Here is a 16,281-nt window from a genome sequence, read left to right on the forward strand (position 1 = left end):
AAAATTCTTGGCTAATTAAATCAAGTAAAGCGCCCTTGAGGCGAGCGCCAGAAAAGCAGAGCACTGCTCAGTTCCTACAGCACCACTTTGCCGAAGCCGTCCAAGAACAAGGCCCTTGACGGCAGACAAGCATCCCGCACAGAACGCGACGTGACGGTCAAATCGCGTGACTGGGCTTTTCGAGGCTCTAGAAGCGGCAATACTCTGTACCAACAGCCAGAATTACCCTGCGTCCCCAACATGGGGACTCGCCGCGGACAAGGCCAACATGTCGCCGCCGCTAGCCAATGATGAGCCGGCCATTCTAGCCGAGTATGCTGCCCGTTGTATATCAAGGGCGCGAGCCGGCAGATTCCTAATGCTCCATATCCTACTGCAGGGAACTTGGGTTGGTGGGCTCACCGGACCAAAGTAGGCCGACGCTGCATAGACCATGTGGCATCAATTTTAAAGCCTCGACGAGATCTCCATGACCAATAGAAGCGGGCAGCTTCCTGGTTGTTGATGTGCCCCCGGCAAACTATACTCCTATTCTCCCTCTTGTGCAAGTCACGCCCACCCACCTGGAGTCATCCACTCAGCACCCGATACTTTTGTTACCTCGGTTCCTGTTGCTCGCGCCTTGCAAACTCTGGTAGAGGACGGACGGAAGGGCGGGCCACGAAGCCTGGGGAAAATGCTGCTGATGCCAAGTATTTAGAAGTACACAAGATTCAATACTCGTGTCTGCCGGAAAGTGCGTCTACTCATACGCGGTGTCGACACGGACCCTGGATTGGCAGGAACTTTTGAACCTATTGTGGCTTCGGTCAGGAATTTTACTGAGATGAATGATACATAGTATAGCTATGCTATATGAATAATATAAAAGGGAATTGCTACACGGGCATGACACTTTGGCTACACGGGCATGACTCTTACACGGGCATGACTTTTACCACTTCTGATTGGTCGCATTGTCTCTGTTAACGACGCTGGATTCTGCCACCTCAGCCGCAAGTACCTGGGCCATTTTAACCTTGCTTCTGTGTAAATTACTTCATTTCGGCTAAGCTACTACGCAGCAACCCAGTGGTCGCGCAGTCGGGGCGACCCCCTCGAGCTTGCTTTCTTCATTTTCGTAGCTTTTAATAAACCATAATACGGCACCCTATGCTGTAGAGATAGCGACCAATTCTTTCACTACAATCTTGTTCTCTTCTCAAGACGTCAATGTCTTTGCCTCGCACACCTCCTCGCAGGTCGCGGAGCCCTAGTCCCAGTGATCAATCACAAAGAGGAAAGCGACACAAATCCAGTCGGCGACGCAGATCTAGTCCTTCCACAGTTGAAGACCGACCACAATCCGCGAGTAGCTCTGCTACGAGTATCGGTCAGTTCTACGGCCTCGGGGACGAAAATGCACTCGATAACCTGTTCGCCTCTTTCCCGCAAACACTTTCAAGTCTCCCACACCCCCATGGTTCACAGGGCCGCCATGAGCCTGCATGGGGCCTTCGATCTGACTATGAGATATATCTTCAAAATGACTTCTTCCGTGGAAAAAGATGGAGCCAGCGAGTCAGAGCGCTTATACCAGGCCCAGAATTTGATCCATTCGCCTCTGAACCTCCCGAATCACCCCCATCCGCCCAGCATCTCCCAACAAGGACAAGAGCCGAGTTCGAGTCCGCAATGCGCATAGTACGAGAGGTTACCGGCGAAGGTCGAAGGCTAACTGTAGACCTTGCTCGATCATACGAACGTGTACAAGCTTGGCGAGAGAGATGGGGATGGTCACCATTAAGTTTCGAAGCATATGACTCTCCTCCACCGTACTCTCCACCTCGTAGGTCACCCACACAACCTCCTCGAATATCACCGACGCCCGAAAATATTAGTTCCTCGCCTATGCGACAGTCTCTATCTCCCGCCCCGGAGCCAATTCCGAACCCAATAATCCCTGGCGACCCAGCGCCCTCGGCCGAAGTTCTTTTTAAAACAACCAACGCATTTGCAAAGGAGAACGGATTTGGTATTATTCGGCGGAATAAATATTCCTATAAGGGACGGTTGATTAGGTACTCCATTCAATGCGACCGGTTTGGACAATCTCGGGCCTCGGGGGGTTCTGGTCTTCGAACCCGAAGGTCTCGGAAGTGTGATTGCAAATGGATGATAATTGCTGAAGCCCTAGAGGAAGGCAAGTGGCTTCTTCGACAACATAGAGACCCGAAACATCACCAGCATAACCATGAACGGAGTATTACGCCATCTGCGCATGTTTCCCACCGCCGCCTTACTACACCAGTTAAAGCAACCATCGAGTCAGCAAGCCGTCGCGCGGGTATTCGAGCCAGTGATGTAGCTGCTATGGTTGAGGAGCAATTCCCCGATACAACACTCCTGCGGAAGGATATCTATAATGCCCGTTCGTTCATTAACCGAGAGAAGCTAAATGGCTATACACCTACTGCGGCATTGATCAAACTCTTTGATGAGAAGAAGATCCCATACATCGCGAAATGGGCCGATGATGATCCAGATAGACTGCTTGGTCTTGTCTGGACCTTTCCGTACTGTCTACAGATGTGGAAGCGCTTCCCCGAGGTTATTAGCTTTGATAACACATATAACACTAATCGCTTCAAGCTTCCTTTATTCCAGGCTACTGGCCAAACCTGTCTTGGAACTGTGTTCAATGCTGCATTTGGCTTAATAGATAACGAGAGGAGGGAGGGGTTCCAATTCCTTGCAGAGAGTGTTCGCAAGCTCATTACAAAACACTCACTCAGGGAACCAGATGTCATCATCACAGACTTCGACAAGGCTATGAAAGCTGCCGTTAATGATCAGTTTCCAAATGCACAGCAACAGCTTTGTATTCATCATATCCTTTCAAACGTTTTGCTTAAATCGAAGACTAGGTGGACGGGCCAACGTGAGGACAGTACTACTAGCCCTAGCGCTAGTGACAGTGAAGACATTCCCTCACAGGCGGATGGCGGGTTGAGCACTACAGATAAGCATCTGATCGAAGATCGGTCGAGTAGTGATAAGATTCCTCATACTTACCAAGGCGTTGTTTTAATGTGGAAAAAGGTTCTCTATGCCGAGACTGAGGAAGCGTTTGAGCAGGCATGGAGAGATCTTTGTAAAGAGTTCGACGACCAACGAGCGATCTTACAATACCTCTACTCGACTTATATGCCTGTTAGTGCTCAATGGGCACGTTGCTTTATCCGTCGTTATCGTAACTTCGGAATCCGAGTTACGTCCGGCACAGAAGCAAGCAACAATAATATCAAAAGCTATCTATTAAATGGCATGAGCCACCTCTACCGACTCGTCGAGGCAATGCAGGATATGATACATGACCAAGAACGTGCCTTTAAGGATGCCTGTGGACAGGATGATGTCCTGACTGCTCCACAATACCTAGGTTCGATGGGAAACTATCTTGGTGAACTACGAACAACCATGTCATCGAAAGGACTTGGGTTAATCAACAAGCAATACTGTATTGCTCGCAAATTTCTGCCGACGGGGAAGAATCCCTTCCCCGACTCTATTGGACTTTGCGACGACGACTGTACGGTCTCTATTGAGCTGGGAATCCCATGCTATCATAAAGTCTACGCAAAGCTAGATTCTGACACACGTTTCACTAAATGGGAGGTCCACCCACGCTGGCGACTACGGGAATCGGCATCTCAAGATCCATACCGACGAATTCTTGACCCGAAAGTTGCCACTGCACTACGTGGAAGGCCAAAGAATACAGCGCAGGTTATCCCAGAAAGCCTAGCTATTACATCAAGTAGCCGATCTGATAATCAACCAAGTGGGCGACGAGGTCGACCGCCAGGAAGTCTCAATAAGCCAACTCTTGCTAGGAGAGTGCATAAAGCTACTCGAGAAACCATCACACAAACTGGTGGCCAAATTGGCATCTCAGCCCAGCAAGGGCCAGGTAGACCTTCTAAAGTCCTAAATGCTGGGAATACGACAGGCGTGCGGTACAGTGGACGGAGGACGCAACGAAACATTCGCAGGACAAGGAGTCAATGGGAACTGGCTAAGAGTGATGACGAAGATCCAGATTGTATCGTTGTGAGGCAATAAATTAAGTAGACCACATCACGTCTTTTGCCAGTATTTGACAGTTACTGGCTAACAGTACAAGGACGGTAGTTTAATCCGAAATGCAGGCTTGCAAGATAGCAGAAGACCAATCGCGCCCACAACGATAAGTGACTGCAATTCATGGTGATGTAGGAGCTTGTTAGTGAAGTTGGCTACACCGCCTTTCCGAGGAAGTATCTGTGGGGCCAAGAAAGTATGCGACCAATCAGAAGTGGTAAAAGTCATGCCCGTGTAAGAGTCATGCCCGTGTAGCCAAAGTGTCATGCCCGTGTAGCAATTCCCATATAAAAAGAGTAAATTAGAGGAATTAGTAGGTATATTAAAGCTTTAATTCAATACTCTATTAAGTATATACTTGTAGGGTTCTAAGCTTATAATAAATAGCCTTCAATACAGCTTTAATTAGAGAGTATATATTATAGTACAGTATACCTACCAAGGTATTTAGCTATACAAGTATATAGAATTAGAATAAAATATACACAAAGTATAGACCTAAGCGCCTCTTTTTATAATTCTCTCTTTTGTAGCTCAATCAAGGCTTTTCAGTATCATCTACATAATATCCAGCTTCAGCGCCCCCGCTATGGTGTGACAGATTTCATCGCACTGATACAGCTTCTCCGCGGGCACAGACTCGGCCCGCGCTCCGACACCCCTTGCCTTGGCGATTTCGAAGACCACTTTTCGCGTAATGCCATGCAGACACTTCCGGTCCGGCGTGGAGAGCACTGCATTCCTTGTTGAACCCCGGGCCTTGGGTCACGTTGGCATCCGCGTCCGCCAGAAGAGCGTGCTCGGCTCCTCGGTCGCTCGCCTCAAACATGCCGCCAACGAAATCGCCCCATTGGAGATCCTTGACGGCCGGGTCTACGGCGCCGGGCGGACCATGTCGGCGAGGATTCGCTTGACATCTTCCCTGGGCGGCGGCAGTTGGAGCCTGGCCCGCAAACGGCTTGCTTCCAGGCGGTCCATGTGGTCCTCGAGTCCGAAGAAGCGGCCGTTGCACACGGAGACAACGTCGTACGTCAAGTCGCTGTACAGGAATCCTTGGTCGATGAGCGGAATCTTGGCCTCCGAGAGCGGGACGACCTCGCCCGCAACCCGAGCGATGCCGGCAGAGTAGGCGTTTGCGCCTGCTTGGAGCCTGGAGGCGCGCTCCTGACGAGCTGAGAAGACCTTGGCCATGGAAGACATGTCGAAGTCGTGGCTCGACGGTGGCACAAGTGGCCAAGGCACGGACAGATGCGGCTTCGTGGTTGCGAATGGCTGCTGGATGCTGGATGCGTCACGGGCCACAGTCAACGTGTGATGCTGTTGATACTCATTGGTTGGGGCCATGGCTATTTTGCCCTTGAAGACGACAAATTAGCCGGCTGCATATGCATCGAAAGAGAGGGAGGGGGGACTGTTGCATCGTGCTCCTTCAACTGACTCTTTCCCCAATTTGAACAGGGTACATGTTTAGACGAATACCAAGGTGAACCGTTGAAACTGTTTTCAGCCACGGATGAAGCTTTACCAGTTGACGCAGTGCGAGCAGCCACTGGTGTCAGACCTCTTCCATCTACTTGGATATGGGAAAGACGGAGACGGTTTCCAGCCACAGAGTGCCCGCAGCATGGGAAGAGAAGACAAGTTGAACATTTCCACGCAAGAACAACTTTCGATCCACTCATCAGACAATTTGCAATGCCCTTTGAATGGAGGACACGCCAGGTGTGTTGGAAAGTCTTGAAAGGCCTACATGCAGACCAACCAACCTACCTACATACACACATGCCAGACTCACTCAGGCGCGTACACTCCGTCAGGCACCATTTTCCCACAACCTCTTGGCCGATGCCAGGAATCCTGGATGGTGATTTCGCGCTTCTTCCAACTTGTCAATCGGCTCAATCAACCCTCCGCTCCCTGAGCAATCCGTGTAGCTTGGCCGACTTTCCCACCTCTCCCTTCAAGATGCGTACAGGCCTTCACATGGAGGACTACACAGCCATTAGCACGACCGTCCGCGGCCCTTGATCAGCATTCTTACAAAGAGGTCATGATAGTACGTGTTGGGACACGGGGCCAGGCTGAACATCTCGCCCGTCCCGCTGCAAGACTCGCACGCCTCCTCCGTGCCGGGCTTCAAGCCCCGGGTACAGTGGCAGTCCATCGTGACGCCCTTTGCGCCTTCGCACATGTAGCCATAGCACCAGAGACATACGCAGTGCCGCAGGTGTCCCGACACACTGCTCAGGCACGTGAAGTTTCCCTTGCAGTTCGGGCAGACTAGCGCGTATTCGTCGGGGCCCTCTATCCGCCGGGCCTCAAACAGGACGCACCGTTTTTCGTGGTTTTCCAGATAGACGAAGGACTGATGACAGTTGATGCACCCGTTGCCAAGACATTGAGCCGTTTGCATGACTGGAGCCCGTGGCAGGTATGCCCTTTGTCAGAGAAGCCTACACTAACCTGGTAGACATGATCAACTTGGTCGAGTTCCGGTGTGGATATAGTAGATGTTGTCGTGGAGCTCTCCTCGTTGGAAGAAGTGCCTGATCTTGAGAGGATTGCCTCATCAAAGGTGCACGTGGTTTCGACTCGTTGCAGAATCTGAGCGTAAACGAGACCCGTCGAGGATGCATGGGCACACAACCAATATATAACGAACACGGAGCACCAACTTGGCCGCGTAAAGCTCTGGAGCGGCTATTGTCCACGGCTCCCTGACCAACGGGACGCGTGAATCGGTGGGTGAGAGGTTGAATCGCGGGCGACGTGGATGGGCTGTGGTGACGTTCTTCTTTAAGGTCAGCACGCTGGTCCGTGGCAATCACGACTCGCCTGACGTCACGTCGAGGATACACAATCTTGGCATATAAGGAAACCTGCGGCAGGATGTTGTGCGTCGACCAGTGCATTTGGTTTGCGTTTTCCTCCCCCCCAAGCCCGCACCGTCAACGATACAGGCCTGCCGCCGTGCCCTGATGTCGGGACTGTGAGTCAGACGGATGGAACACGCAATCATCGGTGGCACGGGACGGAGCCACTGGTCAGCTTGAGCTCGTCCGCGCATCACCACATCACTGGGCACGCACAGCTCGTTGTTCAGGATCAACTCGCTGTTTGCCCAGACCATCACCAGCGTGTCCAAAGTTTGCGGCTTCTTCTCCTTTCCTCTCAGACAGAGGAGCAGGGCTATCTCGTTCCTCTGCCGAGGTGACAGTCTCCCGGCCCACGACACTGTCGGGTGATGGACGGAATCGGCAGCGGCGCCGGCGGCGTACTCGACGGAATCATCTTGAAATTCGCGGCTGCAGCCCGTGTGATGGGCATTGCCCGAGCCAACGTAAATGACACCGCTTTCAAATACAATGCGTCAGAATGGCGCCACGTCAAGTGTGACAAGGGAATCAGTATTCATAGTTTTGCGAGCATTCGTGAAATGACCCATGCCTGCTGGGGCATCCCACGAGACACCTCGTCATGGAATGCCCAAATTGTTACCTGTCGATGATGAGAAACGGACTGACCATTCCTCACGAGTATACATGTCGGCGGTAGCACATTCTAGGTTCGCGGTGCTACCACGCAAGCAGCAGTCCATGCATCTCCTTTGTCCTCTTCAGATGGGCCGTCACGGGAACCGTTTGTTCGAATAGCTTCTCTGCGCTTCGGTCGAGTTTGGTCTGCTCCTTGACAAAACGCCTGTGGGTTAGATGTCTTTCGAGGCTACGGGCCAGCAGTGGACATGGTAGGGCTTCATGTTCGTCAAGACGAGCATCGGACGCATGACTACAAAGATTCTCGGACAGACGTCGAAAACTGTCGTTTTTCTACCCGTGCTGCAAGACGTTAGGCTGTGCCACGAGATGCCCCAACATGAATAAATACAGCATTCTCCAGCATCGGCATCTCGGGAGTCGTGCCGCTCGTTCTTCTTCTTCTTCTCCTCGCCGCAAAGATAAGGGAAAAGCGCAACGTGTAGCAATTCAAAGGTATTTCTATGCCACTACACACTGCAAGCTGTCCTCGTGAATTGCCCCGGGTATACATCTAATCATGTACGGTAGGTAATGTCCACATGGGCTTTCCATGTCTTAGCATGTCCAGATAGGTTCAAGATGAACCTTGATCAATTCGGTGTCTGGTAGACGAATTACCCATGGCACATGTGACCGTCTGTGCTCATTGCGCCGCCAGTCTCACCCATTTTCTCCATCTCCTTCTCGATGACAGCCCACGTCCTCGTGGGAAAGTATCCCATCATCCAATAGTTATCTAACCGATCTTTTCCCAGCACCGCAATCACGTTCCTCAAAGTCGCATCATGCCCCAGGACGAAGAACTGGTGATAGATCATGGTGCCAGAGGGATTGGTTCTGGCATCGTCAGCTTGTCCCGTCTTAATCACGGCCGGTGAAAAGTCCAGCAGATTCACAAAATTGCCCTTTGTCCAGTTCGAAATGGTGAATAGCTCTCCGTTCCACGCCCCGGGAAGAAGAATAGGATCCTTGCCGGCGTCCCAGACCGTGCGAAGTGCAAACAGGAAGCTTCGAAGCTGTGGTGCCGTGGCTTGCGTTGCGAGAGCCTCTCTGCATCTCGATGCGATGACCCCGAGAGGTTGTCTCGCATCATCTTTGGATAGCTGAACGCTTGATCCAATCACGAGGTTTTGGATGTATACCCCCTTCGAGTTCGTAAACTCGGGGATACGAGACCGCATGTCCAAGGCACCCATCCCGTTGACAGGCCGTGGGGATGGTTGGGCCAGAGCAGTCATTCTGATGCCCCATGCCATGATGACATCGCCTTCGCTGATCCATGGGTCGCTTCCCTGGCCTGGCTTCGCCACGGCGGCCTCGTCCAGTGCCTGTCGACGAAGGGTGGCCATGGCTGACTTTGGGAGGCATATAGCTCGGCATTCTACGGTTCGTTCAGTAAGGACGCTCCACAAGAACTGGACGACAAATAGAAGGAATCTGAGCCCGGTGAGTATTGTGTGTCTGAGCACCCATTCGTCGCCAGGCGCAGCGTCTTGCGCAGCGGCATACAGGACATCGTCCTTGGCCCCAAGCAAAGCCGGAACTTGATCGTCCTTGCCGGCAAGAACCAAAGACCAGGCCCTCAAGAGCCCCTGTAAGCTCATCCCATCCATCAGCACATGTGGCCAAGCTATTGAGACTAGGGTCGCATCTTTGAACGTCACGACGTGCAGAGACACCTGCGGGATATCCCGGCTGACCAGTTCCTTGATCGTCGAGGGTGCATCGGGACGGACTGAAAGGGAGCGGAAATCCGAGGCCGGTCGTTGCAACGATGGCCGCTCCGTTGGCGACGGCAGATGCTTGGCCAGACTGTCTTCGGCTATGAGCACGTCAAAGGCCTCCTTCGTGTAAGCCACTGGCGGGCGGTTCTTCGTAAACGTTTGGGGAACGTGCATCTCCAGCTTGCGTCCTTTTCCAACTCGCAACCTCCCCCCGAGCTTCCTCCAGTCACCAATCTCGAAAAGGCGCCAAAGAGCATCGTGCAGCTTATCGCCGTCAAGAACGTCATTGAAACGGAGGGTCCAGGCCAGTACGAGATTCTTGAGGCCTCGGCTATTGTCCATGAAATGGGTAGGGTAGATCTGGTCGTCTGCCATGATGGATCAACAATTCTGTGCAAGAAGCTTGAGGGTGAATGCGAAAACGAGTCTCACCCAATGGTCCAACTGTCAGCAATGAGCAATTCTGTCAGCCGCGACATGGGAGCTGCCAAACCAAATGGTCCGTCCACTTGCCGGGATCGCGACTGTGATCAATTGATGCCTTGGCTGGAACGATTGCCTGCCGAGAGCACGTTACCTGTTAATGGCATGTTTGATCTGCACCGTTTCAACGATTTGTAAATGTCAACTGCCACCTGCCTGATGAGCCTTGGGCATGGCTGCTTCGTCATGGGGGAAGGAGATGGCATCTCCTTGTGTCGAAGTGTCAAATCCTCCACGTGATCTCGCACCATTTCGCGTCTCCCACAGCCCCAAGTGCGCGTCGCCAGTCATCATCGCGGCGACGTTGAAATGTTTGGCTCATAGCTTGACCCGACAAGTGTGCACGTTCCACGCGGCATCAAGGGCTCGGCGGTTTCTCTCTCTTTTCTCTTTTGGGCCACCATCCAGCTTACCGGGTACAGCTGATGATCGATGTGATCAACGGCCAGCACCATGACTGAGCACACGGGTAACGATACGCTCCGGCACCGCGCTGTCCGTCTCTCCTTCTGACAAATTTTCCAGATGCCGACACCATCAGAATCCTCGTCGCAACTGACAATCATGTGGGGTATGAGGAGCGCGATGCCATCCGCAAGGATGACAGCTGGCGAACCTTTGATGAAATCCTGAATCTTGCTCGAACTGAAGATGTAGCGTCCATTGTGCCACGGCAAGGTCGATGTGCTTCCTCCCAGCTAACCTGGCCCTGCAGGTCGACATGGTCTTACTTGCCGGCGATCTCTTCCATGATAATAAACCCTCCCGAAAGTCTCTGTACCAGGTCATGCGTACACTGCGACAAAACTGCCTCGGCATGAAGCCATGTCCCCTCGAGTTCCTCTCCGACGCGGCCACCGTCTTCGAAGGCGCATTTCCCCACGTGAATTACGAAGACCCCGACATTAATGTTTCAATACCTGTCTTTTCTATTCACGGTAACCACGACGACCCCTCCGGAGACGGCAATTACTGCTCGCTCGATTTGCTACAAGCTGCTGGCCTACTCAATTATTTTGGACGAGTAGCCGAGGCTGATAATATTGAAGCCAAGCCGATTCTCCTCGAAAAAGGGACTACCAAACTGGCCTTGTTTGGTTTGAGTAATGTCCGGGATGAACGAATGTTTCGAACCTTTCGAGACCACAAAGTCAAGTGGTTCAGGCCAAATGTGCAGATGGGAGACTGGTTCAATGTGCTCGCTGTCCATCAGAATCACCATGCACACACCGCGACGTCATATCTTCCCGAGAACGTACTACCCGATTGGATCGACTTGGTTGTATGGGGGCACGAACACGAATGTCGCATTGATCCCACGCAGAACCCCGAGACGGGCTTTTACGTCATGCAGCCTGGCTCATCAGTTGCCACGTCGCTTGTGCCTGGTGAAGCCGTGCAAAAGCACGTTGCTATTTTGAGCATAACAGGCAAGGACTTCAAAGTTGACAAAATTCCATTGAAGACCGTACGTCCGTTTGTGACCAGAGAACTCGTTTTGGCCCAGGATAAGCGATTCAAGGGCTTGGACAAAAAGAAGGACAACAGACAAGAAGTTACCAGACGGCTCATGGAGGTTGTGGATGAGATGATCAAGGAAGCAAATGCAGGCTGGGAAGCCATCCAGACAGACGAGGACGCGCTAGAGGAGCGACCGCTGCCTCTCATTCGGCTCAAAGTAGAATACACAGCCTCGGAAGGGGGTCTATTTGAGTGCGAGAATCCACAGCGGTTTTCAAACCGATTTGTTGGCAAAGTCGCCAATACGAACGATGTCGTCTACTTTTACCGGAAAAAGACTTCACAACGTAGGTATCTCTTCAGCCCTTTTCTTGGAAGCTAGCAGCGGGGCTTGTTAACACACTTTGCAGGCAAAGCGACAGCGACGCTTCCCGAGAATGTTCTCGAGACCCTTGGCGACAGCGCAGATGCCGTCAAAGTAGAGTCGTTGGTACAAGACTTCCTGTCTGCCCAGTCTCTGAAAGTCTTGCCCCAAGGCCCTTTTGGAGATGCTGTTAATCAATTCGTTTCAAAGGACGACAAACATGCCATGGAGCTCTTTGTCTCGGAACACTTGACGGGCCAGGTGAAACAGCTCCTTGGACTTGAATCCGACGATGAGGATCTCAACAGCGCCATGGACATTTACAGAACCAGGATTGAACAGCAAATGGCCAGTGGCCCTGGTCGAGGCATGTTCAACACTGACAGAAGACGGGTGTTGAAACCAAAGCCCGACACGTGGGACAGTGATTTCGATGGAAACTGGGAGGACGAGCCCGATGCGTGGACATACGAAGGTCCTGCTCACGACGAAAGAACGTCCGACGATGAGCAAGCGCCAGCGCCAAAGGCTACCAAGCGGGCAGCGAGGGTCACAAAGGCAGCCACCACAAAGGCCGCCGGGAAAAGTGTCTCGGCACAGAAAGCCCCAGCACGAGGGCGCGGGCGCAAAACGGTGGAGCAAGGCGAGGAAGATGAAGATGTTGTCATGGAATCAGAGGAGGAGGTTCGGCCACAGCCGAAACCTACGGCGAGGGGCAAGAGAGCAACGACGACGAGAAGCGCGGCACCAACAACGTCCAAGAAGACTACAACGCGAGGAGCCACAATGACCAGGCAGACAAGGCTGGACTTTTCCCAGAAGAGCGGGGGCGCCAGTCAAAAGGCTGTGGAAATTAGCGACGATGAGATATCTGACGACGATGCGTTTGAGCCCGCCCCTCCCGTGTCAAGTAGAACGAGGAGAAGATGATTTGAACGTGGTGGACCATGTATCGTAAAATGTATATACTCCATCCAACACACACAGCCTAACGTGTTGAAAAGTGATCATCATGTCATCATCCCGCCCTGAAAAGGATGCCACAGGGGTCAAGCATCACCACCGATGACTTCCTCGGACAATTGACTGGCGAAATAAGCCTCCATCTCGGCCCACCAATCCTTGATGCCGCGAATATCACACCAGGCGAGCTCGTACGGATCTTCAAACCACCAGGCGCGCGTGCCCCTGTCACTGGCATATTTCTTCAAACTGCCTCCATCAAACCTGTGGTTCTTGACGCCGGTCAATAGCACGGCGCTCCCGACCTTGGGGGTGAATTCGTCAGGGTCCAGAAACACAGCCAGATGAACCTGCTTCGCCGTCGAGGGGTCCGTCAGCCGCGCCGTGCGTTGCCTGTACGGCGGCAGATGGGACGACTCGACGCCAGACAGGGACGCCACGATGGCCAGGACGTTGCACGACCAGTTCTGGCGATACGGCAAGTTCGGCACCGACCGCAGCGTAGTGAGCTTCAGGGGCGTCTGGACGTCGTGCCAGTCCCGCGGCAGCGCGACAGGCAACCGCGGCTTGCCGTGAGCACGTTGGCCCGGCGCCCTCTGCTGCGTCCTGCTGACGGGGAACGCGAGCGCCTCGAACTCGTCCAGGGCATCCTCGACGTCGACGTCGACGTCGACGACCGCCTCGGGGCCGCCGCCGCCTCTCACCCCCAGGCTGGGCCCCCCCGAGGGCGGCCGCCTCGGCTGGGCAGGCGAACCAGGCGAGCCGGGGGCCGAGCATGCCGAGCCTGCGCGTGTAAACGCCGGCGCCAGCGATGGCGATGGCTCTCGCTCGCGCGACGCCTCGTCGGATCCGTCGTCGCGCACCTCGTGGGCGGCGTGGTGCATCTGGCGCACGCCCTCGTGGCACCCGAGCGTTTTCAAATCGTGGACGACCAGGTACACCATCTGCTGCACCTGGTCGGCCTCGGAGTCAATGTTCCTCAGGCGCAGCTGGAAGTCCTGCACGCAGACGTAGCTGCCGACCACGACCTCGCGCGTGTGCACGAAGCGGTGCATTGCGTCGCCCAGCACGGCCTGGATGCAGAGCTCGCCGTCGCCTAGTAGCAGACGGATGACCTGCCAGCGACCGGACTGCGTGAGAGGCGCGGCTTGCACGCCTTCGACGAGGAAGACGGATCCTGGGACTGCGAAGCGCGTCCGGACTAGGTCCTGGATGATGGGGCGGAGGACAATGGCGGCCGGGTCGGCGCTTGGTGGTTCCATTGTTTGATGCGGAGACTCGGAAGCATGACGGGTCGCGTGAGACGGGTTTTGTTTAGTTTTGGTGTCGTCGTGTCGTCTGCCGTTGCGTGGTGTTCACTGTTGGCGTGGCGTGGAGGTTGAGGGAGGCATCGAAACTGACTTCACTTGGAGGCGGAGAGGATGTTATGTCAGCTACTAGACGCACCGCATGAAACAACACCAGATGTATACATATATATAATCAGTAAGTGTAATCAAAGCCGAGGAACATGGTAACCGGGAATTGCATCCGCGGTCAACAAAAAAAAAGGGATTGAGGAGCGCACCACAGTCAAAAAGACACTCTCCCGCCGGGAATTGAACCCGGGTCTCAAGCGTGACAAGCTCTGACCACTATACTACGGAAGATACTACGGAAGATGATCTAAGCGTTTTGTCGCTTGTCGTAGGTGGGCGCGATGGATGAAAGCCGCAGTCTTATTTCACTATATCGACCTTTTTGTCCAGAATCTTGCGTCGTTTTTTCCAAGGCTTCGCAGCTTGAAGAGTGCAATTGCAATCGTGTCACAATCTAAAGTGACTATCTTGGCAGCTTGGTATAATCAGCATGTACATAATGTGTTAGTCACAAGGACCTTTTTGAAAATCAATGGCTTCAATACTAAAGTGCGTTATGCGCGAGTCGAGCTCAAGTCCTCCAAGCCCGCTTCTTGCACTGCTGCAGACGAGCCCTTGTCACAGAGGGCTTTGTCCATCCAGATGGTATCAAGGTTTGTCACCTCGTTGAGCAAAACACCACAACTGCAAACGTCGTCATTATGCCCAAGCACAACAACATACATTCAGCGGCAAGGCTCTGTCCTCGGCGAATGAGATGATTCCAAAAGAGGGGGACGTCGTGAGATTACTAGATGGGGCTTATAGCAAAAGGGCTCTCTATTTCACAAATAATGTGAAAGAGATGGCGTGGCTCGAAATCTGAGTGTCAGCATAGTTATTGGGTTTTTGTAGACTGGGACTCGGGCCATTTGAAATCAACAATCTCTTTTTTCGAATTCTACTCATTATATGTTGCGGCCATGAAGTCAGTCCTGAAAATGCCTCCCCCTAACTTGCAAAAGCTTAGGGTCCCGTTTTCGTTGCCGCCGAGTCTATTCCATGTGGGAAATCCGAGTGCAAAGACTGCGTACCGTTTTTACTTGAAGACTAATAAACACTATTATTGTCACTTTGTGATCCGAAGGTTAATTATTTCGATAAATTTGTGTGTCTCTACATGGTAATATCCCCTAGAACATCTTTATATCCTGGAAACCGTCGTTTTTTTTTCTGGATATACTATAGTTCCCTGCCTTTATTGTCCTAGAGCCCTGGTTGTAAATGTTACTAATAGCGATATCTAGATGTCTGCGACCGAATATCCCGTAAACTTTGTTTGACGTCAATTACGTGTGCCTGTGTCAGAGACCTAACGCTTGTCTAAGCGTTCAGAGGCGTAGGGCACAGTCACCTTTAATTTAACTTGACATAGTGGCATAATAGCCACTAAATTAGCAACAAACTAGCACCTAAGGAGTCTATGTATGTAAAGGGGAGTATTTCCTACTTTGATAGAAGGAGGCTTGAAGATTAACATAGTTATTACTACTAACCTAACTAGCTATAAAGTTATTGCAAAGGCTCCTTATGTGATCTACTCTTTACTCTGCTTTGAACACCCCACTGGCAGCCTGCCCTTGATTATCATTTATTAAACTAATGTCGTTGGAGTTGTCTGTTAAGTGACGTTGTGTCCCTGCAGAGATCCCGTCTCCCTGCTCTCATTGCAGACCTTGATTGAATTTGTTGGCTTCGCGCAAAGTAGGGTCGTGCTGCCTCAAATCTTGGCGTCGGCTCATTTTGGTCATTGCCATTTGGGTATTATGGGTTCCTTTTTTGATAGCCAAACAATTACCTGCGGCGGAGGAAGATTGGACCCATCTGCGAAATGTCATGTCACATCGTCACTCGTGGCTACTCTCATATTACCGCTGGGATAGATACTTGCTGATGGCAAGCAGATATTTTAAAGCCGACCGTAGCCAAGTTAGGTCGGCCATCCCAATTTGTAGGCTAATTGAGGGACTCTTTATAATATAATAGATATAATAGATAGAGCTTATGTAATCTAGTTAATTACTAAGCATAAGATAATAGGGATTCTTAAGGTATAATAGAAGTAACTTTAGATATAGTATAAAATTATATATAATAGTATATATTAAAGAGTATAGTTATAAAGGCTTTATTTTCTCTCTATCTAGTTAAAGAAAAGAAGAGTTATTTATAAGTAAATTCTATAAAAGAGCTGCTAGATTAAGTATAGATAGTAGCTTAAAATAACCTTA

General features: G+C 51.9%; 5 protein-coding genes across 5 annotated transcripts; 2 read left to right on the forward strand and 3 right to left on the reverse strand.

Annotated features, from left to right (window-relative positions):
• Positions 1 to 2,352: 2,352 nt before the first annotated feature.
• MAM_06573 (uncharacterized protein) lies at positions 2,353 to 3,973 on the forward strand (the record flags this gene model as incomplete). The annotated part of the gene is made up of 2 exons (XM_040825371.1): positions 2,353 to 3,571; positions 3,804 to 3,973. 2 exons carry the CDS (start codon positions 2,353 to 2,355, stop codon positions 3,971 to 3,973), a joined length of 1,389 nt encoding a protein of 462 aa, XP_040676582.1.
• A 1,022-nt stretch (positions 3,974 to 4,995) lies between these two features.
• Positions 4,996 to 5,466, reverse strand: MAM_06574 (Aminotransferase, class IV; the record flags this gene model as incomplete). Its single annotated transcript, XM_040825372.1, has 1 exon — positions 4,996 to 5,466. The coding sequence occupies one exon, from the start codon at positions 5,464 to 5,466 to the stop codon at positions 4,996 to 4,998; it is 471 nt and encodes a 156-aa protein (XP_040676583.1).
• Positions 5,467 to 8,272: 2,806 nt separating this feature from the next.
• Positions 8,273 to 9,757, reverse strand: MAM_06575 (Chloramphenicol acetyltransferase-like domain protein; the record flags this gene model as incomplete). The annotated part of the gene is made up of 1 exon (XM_040825373.1): positions 8,273 to 9,757. One exon carries the CDS (start codon positions 9,755 to 9,757, stop codon positions 8,273 to 8,275), a length of 1,485 nt encoding a protein of 494 aa, XP_040676584.1.
• Positions 9,758 to 10,318: 561 nt separating this feature from the next.
• On the forward strand, positions 10,319 to 12,620 carry MAM_06576 (DNA repair protein rad32; the record flags this gene model as incomplete). The annotated part of the gene is made up of 4 exons (XM_040825374.1): positions 10,319 to 10,334; positions 10,391 to 10,518; positions 10,581 to 11,673; positions 11,737 to 12,620. 4 exons carry the CDS (start codon positions 10,319 to 10,321, stop codon positions 12,618 to 12,620), a joined length of 2,121 nt encoding a protein of 706 aa, XP_040676585.1.
• Positions 12,621 to 12,739: 119 nt separating this feature from the next.
• Positions 12,740 to 13,915, reverse strand: MAM_06577 (uncharacterized protein; the record flags this gene model as incomplete). Its single annotated transcript, XM_040825375.1, has 1 exon — positions 12,740 to 13,915. The coding sequence occupies one exon, from the start codon at positions 13,913 to 13,915 to the stop codon at positions 12,740 to 12,742; it is 1,176 nt and encodes a 391-aa protein (XP_040676586.1).
• Between the last annotated feature and the right edge of the window lie 2,366 nt (positions 13,916 to 16,281).

Source organism: Metarhizium album, assembly GCF_000804445.1.
Source record: "Metarhizium album ARSEF 1941 chromosome Unknown scaffold_22, whole genome shotgun sequence".
NCBI lineage: Eukaryota > Fungi > Ascomycota > Sordariomycetes > Hypocreales > Clavicipitaceae > Metarhizium > Metarhizium album.